Source organism: Poecilia reticulata, chromosome 11 (assembly GCF_904066995.2).
Source record: "Poecilia reticulata chromosome 11, P_reticulata-male-v2, whole genome shotgun sequence".
Classification (NCBI taxonomy): domain Eukaryota; kingdom Metazoa; phylum Chordata; class Actinopteri; order Cyprinodontiformes; family Poeciliidae; genus Poecilia; species Poecilia reticulata.
In genome coordinates this window covers 18,192,162-18,201,144 of record NC_088840.1, presented here as the reverse complement: position 1 = coordinate 18,201,144, position 8,983 = coordinate 18,192,162, and the positions used below count along the sequence as shown (strand labels likewise).

General features: G+C 38.2%; 1 protein-coding gene across 1 annotated transcript; it reads right to left on the bottom strand.

Moving 5' to 3' along the window:
* Window positions 1-2,168: 2,168 nt before the first annotated feature.
* On the bottom strand, window positions 2,169-4,095 carry s100a10a (S100 calcium binding protein A10a). The gene is made up of 3 exons (XM_008422490.2): window positions 3,949-4,095; window positions 2,499-2,661; window positions 2,169-2,409 (listed from the first exon to the last, which is right to left on the bottom strand). The coding sequence occupies exons 2-3, from the start codon at window positions 2,637-2,639 to the stop codon at window positions 2,248-2,250; spliced, it is 303 nt and encodes a 100-aa protein (XP_008420712.1). The 5' UTR covers window positions 2,640-2,661; window positions 3,949-4,095; the 3' UTR covers window positions 2,169-2,247.
* Between the last annotated feature and the right edge of the window lie 4,888 nt (window positions 4,096-8,983).

The following is an 8,983-nucleotide window of genomic DNA, read 5'->3' as shown; positions in this document are numbered from 1 at the left end:
AAACTGAGAGTGTGAAGGCTTATCTTATTCTAAAGGGCCTGGAGCAAAGGTCATGATTTCATTGAATCCATTTCCGTTAATATGAAAATTTCATCAAGTAGACAAACTTTATGTCTTTACTTCATATCTACACATCTGACTCAGCACCACGGCATACTATTAATGTAGTGGTGCTGCTTTAATAGCGCTTATATGAAGTTGATGAGAGTATAAAAAGACTGCACAGCAACAGACCTTGGTGTGAAAACAGTGAATCAAGCTGGAAAACCCGAGTCTAAACTCAGCTGTGGGTCACATGGGTGTGGTGTTTCTGTACACACACACACACACACACACACACACACACACACACACACACACACACACACACACACACACACGCACACACACACACACGCACGCACACACGCACGCACACACGCACGCACGCACGCACACACACACGCGCATATACACATACAGACGTAAACAGTCAGAAACCGGTAACATAGCAACCGCTCTGTTTGCCCTGTTGCCATGAAAACTGATAAATCAGAGAGCCATGCCTATTAGGATATGGGGTATTTTCTCCCTGAGTTTAATCTTTCAGGCAAGGAGTTGAGATTCTACTGGCAGAAACCTTCCCAAAACACCAAGAATTTGTCGTTTCATTTATCTAAATTATTGATTTCATTGATGAAAAACTGAAAAAAAAGAGAAGCTCTTCCTGGCTGACTGTATTGTTCAGGGGTGGATGGGGAAGGGGAGGGGAGCAGAAAAGCTGACCTTTTCCTCTCTTTCACCAGATATGAGTCACAATGAAAACACTCGACTGATTGAATGCATCTTGTGACTCCGTCTCTTCGTTTCTACACTGTGCCTAAAGCAACCCTCTTTCCCATTTAACTTTTGTCCGTCTTTTGCATCATCGTGTTGAAAGTTGCAACATCAGCTGAGTAGCTGTACTTCACAACAGGGTGTGTTGAGCATGGAGCATTCTGCAGATTCCTCTGGGCAGCGATAAGCAGGATTTTATGAAGCAAGGAAGCAAAGTTCGCCTCTTTTTCTAGAGTTAGAGAGGCATAAAATACAAGTGGGAGTCACATAATCACACCTAGTTTCACTGGCACTCTTGCCAAGAGATTGATCCACATAATTAGTTTTATGATTAGGTAAAAGTTGTTAAAGTTAAGGTTTGAGTTTAATCTATGTTCAAGTCAAAAACCTTCAAATTAAAGCAGTTTTTACAGATCCCCTACACACTGCAATAACTGTTTTGCCTCAGGCCACTTAAAATGTCTGCGTTTCTGCAACATTCATTTGTCCAAAATAACTCTGATTCCTGTAGGTGGAATAGTCAAAATATGTAAAATTTATGACATTCCTCATCCCTACTGTTCATATTAGATTGATTAAATCTTGGTCTTTTAGAAGAATAGTCTTCTTTGACTAAGTTAGAAATTTAGAAAGTATTTGAAATTACCAAATGGCAGTGGGATAAATCTAAATGTCAATGAGTCTTTTTTAAATTGAAATGCCTTAACGTAATTAAATGGGATTAAGTCTTGGGTTATCAGTTGTTGAGTAACCAATGCAGTTCATAAAAGCAATGAGTATTTCCTTATCTCATTAGCTTTCTAATGTTATAAATTTCTCTAGTTACTGCTGGTCTGTGTCTGATTGGGTGGTCAGACCCTCTTGACGTCTCCATTCCCCAAAGCTTGGGTCACTTGGGCGAGCAGAAACCGGCGAGGCAGTGAGAAAAAAAACCTTGGAAGCCATCAAGAAGTTAGGATGATGTCTGATAAATCTCAGTAGGATTTGGTCTCAAAAATGTATGTTCTCATCATACTTTACTCTAAATATGTTCCTTTTTGGGCAGAACCATGCAATAAGTATGATTTCCCTCCATTCACCTTGGATGTAGATATTGTGTCACTTACCAACTTGCTCTGGTAATATTACTCAGTTTGAACTTAAAAGTGGAGAACCACTAAGACATCCAAGAGACCAGCAACTAAAACCAGTCAGACTGACCCTTCTGTCTAAAAAGCTGTAAAATGGAAGAGTCGCCCTCCAGGATTGCAAGTGAGCATTTTGATATGTGCTTTAAAAATTGGTGTAAAAACAAAAGGAAAACACTTTTCAAGTGATTACACACATTTGTAACAAGCAGGAACACCTGGAAGTTTAAAATCATCCAATGAGTTTATTTGACAAAACAATCTTTACAAAAAAATATTCTTGGTGTATTAATCTTCGCTTTCACTACTTTGCCGACTTCAGTCCTTTGTGCGTCTTATAGCACTGCTCACAGGCAACAGACAGTCCAACTACCAGAGCCACAAACTCCTCAAAGTCCACCTGACCGTCACCATTGGCGTCCAGGTCCTTCATTATCTTATCGATGGCACCAGGGTCCTTCTGAGACTGCATGGACGGACAAAGGAGAGATCGAAAGTGAAAAATCTTGCACTTCATCAGAAGTGCTAGAGACGTTTTTAAGCACTTTCTCGCACCTTAAGGAAGTTAGACAGCTCGTTCTCCATCAGCTGCCTGAGCTCCCGCCGGCTCAGAGTCCCTGCTCGGCCGTCCTTGGAGGCGTAACGGTGGAACACCACGATGAGCAGCTCCATGGCTGTTTCCAGGTCAGAGGGCATGGCTGCTGGGAATGGGTGCAGACTGAAAGTTGAAGACGACGCAGAGGAAAAACGGTCAAACTCAAATGAAACTTTGAGGAGGTGCAGAACGAACTCCTTAAAGATCAGAGCTGCGTTTATTAATTCGGCAAAGAGAATGAAAAGTTTCGCTTTTGATCGATTAAAACATTTAATCAATTGAAGCCACTGCTGCAGTGTGATTAACTTTGCAAGCTTGAAATGTAAAAATTGCATGTTTTCAGTAAATATTTAAGAAAATGTTTTATTGTCTCATGTCTAGTTTTCCAGGTTTTCATATTCCAGAAGGTTAAAAGAAGTCATTTTGTTCAAACTTAATTTTGAAATGTTAAACTGGTTGTGCTTCGGCAGAAGGACAATTCACCGTTACAGTAAGTCGGCTGCCTGCTACCTTAGTTTTATCCAAACTTGTGTTTTTTAAAGCAAAATGTGACGTTGACTCTCCTTGGTCATCCTTTTCGCTTTTTGCTTTTGCAGTTCTGCATTGTTGACCGCAGTACAAGACCTCTTAATGCGGTGCTTTGAATTTAGTGACCCTCTAGAGGAGAGAGGCTTTTGGATCACAATAGTTGATGCATTATGTAATGTTAGCATGTTAAACTTCTCACATTAATGTGTTAACATTGACAGAACATCCAGAAAGTGATTACACCTTTTTAAATCTTTATCAAAATACTTTAACCCAAATTAATTTTACTGTAGGTACCTCCCTCTTTGCTTTCTCTTGCCACCCTTTAAACAGATGAGTAAAGTTCACAAGCAGTTATTATGCAGGGTATGTTATTAAGTTGTTAGTCAGCAAGATAGGAGCCGTTGCCTAATGTTGACAGAAAAAAAACCCCCAATCCTCCTGATTATGCTTTGTTGTAGCAACAGCTTGAGAAAAATGGAGAAGTAGAAGGAAAAACTGAGACTGTGTCACTGATGTGGGAGGCTGAGTGGAAAAGTTGAACTAGATGAGAAATGAAGAGGCCCACAGTGGTAGGATTGAAGTAAAGAGAGAGGACAGTGCCCACAGCCACACCCTTATTTTACCCTACAATGCACTTCAACAGGCAGCAAAAAACACACAAAATATGGGTTTATTTTACTGCATATAGGCCTAAAGTTCTAAAAGTCATGTCAAAAAGTTGTTAAAAGCTAAGGAGCATTTCTACAAGTTGTGTTATTTTGGATTTAGCTCTGACACACACACATATATTAACGATTCAACATTATTAGTCCTCTAACAATCACTGCAGGGCCCCCCGCCTGCAAGAGATCAGCAGTCTGTTAGTAAGTTAGCTCTTACCGTGGATAAACGCGAGGAATCTCTGGCAGAGGAGAGGGCAGAAAGTGTGCAGGAGACTGAGCGAAAAGCAGCAGAGGTTTTTATACGCAGACACCGCCCCGGCTCTGTGAGTCAGGCTCTTCTGTCCACTGTAACCATAACAGACTGCAAGAGGGCGGGAACCAGAGAGTTTGTAGTGTAGGAGTAGCCCAAAGATCCTTTAAGCACAGTACAGTCAGTAGGTCTGGGTTCCTCTGACTGATACTTACTTACCTCATTCATCCTGGAATTGATTTCCTAATCTATCTCGGTAATTATTTATTTCAGCATTTCTTGATTTGATCATTTTTGACCGTGTGTCCGTCTGTAGTGATTAAATGTTTGTCCTTCTGTTTCTGGCCTCACCTGGGTGTGTGAAAAGTGCATAAAGTTGGATCAATTGATTCGAATGAGTGAAAATGGAAAATATAAACATACAAACAAACAAATGCGAGTAGCACAAACAGTTTTATTCAGCTGCTATAAACAGAGTTGAAGTTTATGACGAAGGAATCGAATGTTTAACTTACCGAAGCGGGTGATTGGTCTTTCTGGACTCCAAGAAAAGGGGTTTGAGTCTTTTCTTATCTTGTGTGGACTTTAGAGTAGAAGAAGCTTGTAAAGTAACATTCTGAAATTTCTGCAAAATCTAGACAATTTAAATCACCTAGAAGTGAACTTTATCTGCCCAAAGGTTAGCATATGCTTCCTCTTCTTGTTCAGCTAATGTAAATTCTCTGACTTTGCCATATATTTCCTTCTGATTTGAAAAAAAAAAAACAATTTTTTTCTCATACTTTGTACAATTTTTATTGTAACCTGAATGTCCCTTTATTGGTATATTCTAGATTGCTGTCAAAACATCACAAAGATGTTCTGGTAGATTGAAGTCTGTGAAGATCACTGTTATCTTCAGGAAACAGTTTGAGTTGACCAGTGGTGGTTTCCATTTGTGCAAAAACTACCACTTGACAGTTTTTCTCAGTTGGTTCTGAATGATGAATAAACTGAATCAAACTTACAGCAAAATGAAGTTGCACACGAATAGAAAGGAAAGACGATCAGGAATAAAACATAATTTCTTGAACTATCTTGTCAACGTGTGTGACTGACTGTGAACCAGAATTGCTGTGAACCAGAATTGCAGAGACCAAGTCTGCAATTCTTTTGAGTAAAAAAAATAAAAAAATAAAAAATTGAGTTTAGCGCCACCTCGTGTTGAAAATGTAACATTGCATGCAATTACTGCAACATCCAAAATGGGCAAGCGCTTGGAAAATTAGATCACCATTAGGATTTTATTTTATTTAATTTTTTTACTTACTTTTTTAAAGAATTTTCATTGTCTACAAAGGATATCGGTCTGTAACGATCCAGCCTAGTGGATCTTTATTAGCTTAATTTGGAATATTTTGGTTGATTTTTATTATTTTAATCATAAGTTTTTGCTACAAATAAAATTCTTAAGGAGAGAAAAATGTATAGTGTTAAACTTATTGTATGTACTTCCTCTGGCTGAATCTCGGAAGGCTAATTTCCTCCAGTTTGTAGGGTAACAGTCTTGACAAACTCAAAATAAATAAATAAATAAATAAATAAATAAATAAATAAATAAATAAATAAATAAATAAATAAATCTGCAAGGTTAAGTCTTTTTGCTATGGGCATAACATTTTTTATGTTTTAGAAAGTACATTTTATTTATTTTTTTTATTCATTTTGTCACCTCAAGGAGAGCCTCACAGGAAATGGTCTGGTTTTATGACCAATTTTCCCCTTAAAAGATAATAAAGTCACTTATTTGTCCCTTTATTTGAAACATCAGGGGATTCTCTATAAATATAAAAATAAAATTTATTCATGGTTAAAAAAATATAGTTTTTCATTCAGTGAAGTCAGTGGATCTCGATTTCCTTTAAGTAAAAACAATTATTGAAAGAAGACTTGAACATTTTTCTTCTTTTATGCCCTCGTCCTATCCTGTTCTTTGGTCAGGTGTGCTGTCCATATTGAATCTTGCGCCCTCTTGTGGTAGGGATTTTGAAAACTGGACTCTTGCACTCAGCTGAATGCGATTTAAATTACTAATTTTAGCGAGTTTGCGCACGAAACATGTTTAATAAATCTCCACCAAACCGGTTTTTGTCACATTTTCAGTTTTTCTACAACTCCAAAAATAAAAACAAATGAATGACAGATCTGCATAAAGATTTGGCAGGAAAAGGTTTTATTTATTTATTTATCGTCAAACCAAGAATTGTAATTCATCAGTGGTTTTTGGCCTGCTCAGTCTTACTTTCCCTTCTTTGCTTCTTTCATGACTTTTTGAAGGGCAGCAAAATTCTTAGAAGCGTATCCTGCAATCATCATAGCAAACTCCTGGAAGTCGACGGCTCCATCATGATTGAAGTCTACGCCTTTGAATATCTCTTCTCCAATGTTTTTACCAGCCTTCTGGAAAGAAATTAAAATATGAGTGAAAGTTTACTTATTAACAGTATTTCACCTTAAATTACCCCCATGAGCACATTTGGGTAATTTATGACATTTTTTGCAGACATGTGAATAGATCAAACATCGCAATGTAACTTTTTTTCTGCTTAGTGGGTTTAAAAGCATACTCATAAATAAATATAGGCTACATGCAGAAGTATCTAGCCCACACATATTGTGCGAATTTGGTAACTGCCTCACACCAAAGCTGCGCATGTGTTCGCCTTACCTTGAATGAGGGTATCTGCTCATTCAGCAGCTGCAAAAAAGCTTCTTTGGTCAGCTTTCCATCATCTCCTTGCTTCTCCATGAAGACGCTGAACAAGCAACCCAATGCCATCTCGCATTCAGTAATTTCTTCAGCCATTTTCAGACAGGATAAAGGATCTGGACACAAAAGACAGCAATCAGAATTGCATTTTAAAAGAATAACTGCACCCAGTTTATATTTTTAGACATACCTAACAAAAGCAGAGCAGGTTTCTTGACACCTGAAAAATTTGGATGTAAACGGTTACGGTTCAGTGTGCAAAATTGTCAGTCCATACCCATTCACAGGAGTTCATTATCCAGCAAAACTGGAGGAATTACGTGGGCAAAATTTGCAGAAAAGTTCAGTAACAACAAAAATACAGCACTTAGTTTAGTCCGGAGCTTACCTGGATTCAGAGGCGAGTCCACAGTGAGATCTCTGCTGTTTGGGAGGGTTTAAATAGAGTGAGTGGCACAGCCTCCTTACCTCCAATACACGTTTTTTTTTTTTTTTTTTTGCCATGACCTGTTTAACAAGTTGTATGAAAATGTTATATAACAGCCCACAATCACACAAACAACAAACAGGAATTCATCATTTAAAATACATTTCAAAAGCACTGTAACCAATGAAAGTGGCGCATGTTCTCATACGACCTATTAGTGAATAATTGCGAAGAGGAAAAAACATTGGTCCACGGTGTTCAATTATGTTTTTTACAAATAAAAACCTGAAATTGTGCTGCGATCTGTGTTCAGCCCACCTGGATCAGTACTTCGTAAAATTAGTTCTATTTCAGTCTATCTTAGACTGCATGTTTAGGGTTGGTGACCTGCTGGAAGATGAACCTTTACTCTAATCCTACGTCTTTTACTTTCTGTATTCATCACAGTCTTGACATCAGTTGTGACTATCTTGTGCCTATTGAAAAATAATCTTCTCTGCAGCATGATGCTGCCAACACCAGCTTGCAGAGGCTTCCAGTACTCATGTTTTCTCTTTTCTGATCAAAGTGTCTTCTTCAGCTTTGCTTCCTTCCTCCTACTAAAGACAGATTTGTGGGATTACCTGACCTGAGCCATGGATTAAATTAGGGATATTTGAGTAAAATGGTCACATCGATCTTTCCACATTTTTACTGGTTTCATGACCTTCAGTCAAAACTGGTAAAGATGAAAGCGAGTTCCAACTGTGGTTGCAAAATAAAATGGATTTATTATTTTTTTTTTTTGGTGTTAGGTGAATACAAACCCCTCAGATTTTACATTTGTAAAAAGTTTGAAAACCATAAAAGGGAAACTTCAACGGTTTCCAGTGGGGCGCAGTGGTTACCGGGTGTGGCAAATCGAACCTGTTTAAAATTGGCTTGGCGGATAATCGACAGCTTTGTTTTTAAAGTATGTTAGGGAGGGGTGCAGAGCGCAAACACAGAGCTGGTCTGGTGAGTTTGGGTTGGCAGTGATCTACATGCAACTAATGGAAAAATACAATCATTTCACATGATAGAAAACACACAGTACTTTGTAATATGTAAAAAAATAATAAAAATAACACTTTATTCTCTGTTCTTTGCAAACAAAGCAATTTTAGGAAACACAGTATTGATGGGATAAAGAGGCTGCTTGGAATGCTGAGAATGACTAGTATAAATCAGTAGTTTGTTAGTGTGGGAGTCCTTTAATGCAGTATTATGTAACCTCGTGTTGAAATGATCAGATTCTACAACTAATATCTTTCTTTTAGTGGTGCAGCCTGCACATGTTGTGTTTATGTTTTTATGTAGACCTAATTCAGTCTTTCATGAAGTCACAATAATAATGTTTGCATTATTAAAGTGTTAGATATGGGACAAGTGCCTGCAGGTGAACTGAAAACAAGGAATATTTCCTGGATAGGAAATGAAGGAGTAGAGAAATGGTCTAAACAAAGTCTTCACAGGCTTGCAACAAGATAAAGAGAGATCAGGTAGAAGTTGAAATTATTCCTTGTTTTTACAAACAAGGAGAGCATTACCAAGGGCTGATGCGATTCAGTGAGGCTGAAGACAAACACTTCAGATTTTACATTTTATATGAAATTTAAGAACCACGAAACTGAGATCTTAATGGTTGAAGTTGTGCAGTGGTTGCAGGGTACGACAAATCGGGCTTGATCAAACTTGGTTCAGAGGAAAAGAAAATACTTTGTCTCAAGGTATGTTTGGGAGTGGTGGAGAGCGCCAACAGAGAGCATGTCAGGTGAGTTGGGTTTGGCAGCAGCTCCATGCAGCTC

Bases quoted from the DNA above. Each gene is read 5' to 3' on its own strand.
- s100a10a (XM_008422490.2), bottom strand. From the start codon at position 2,639: ATGCCCTCTGACCTGGAAACAGCCATGGAGCTGCTCATCGTGGTGTTC. The intron at 2,410-2,498 runs GTGCGAGAAAGT...CCGTCCATGCAG, and splicing joins AGCTGTCTAACTTCCTTAAG to TCTCAGAAGGACCCTGGTGC.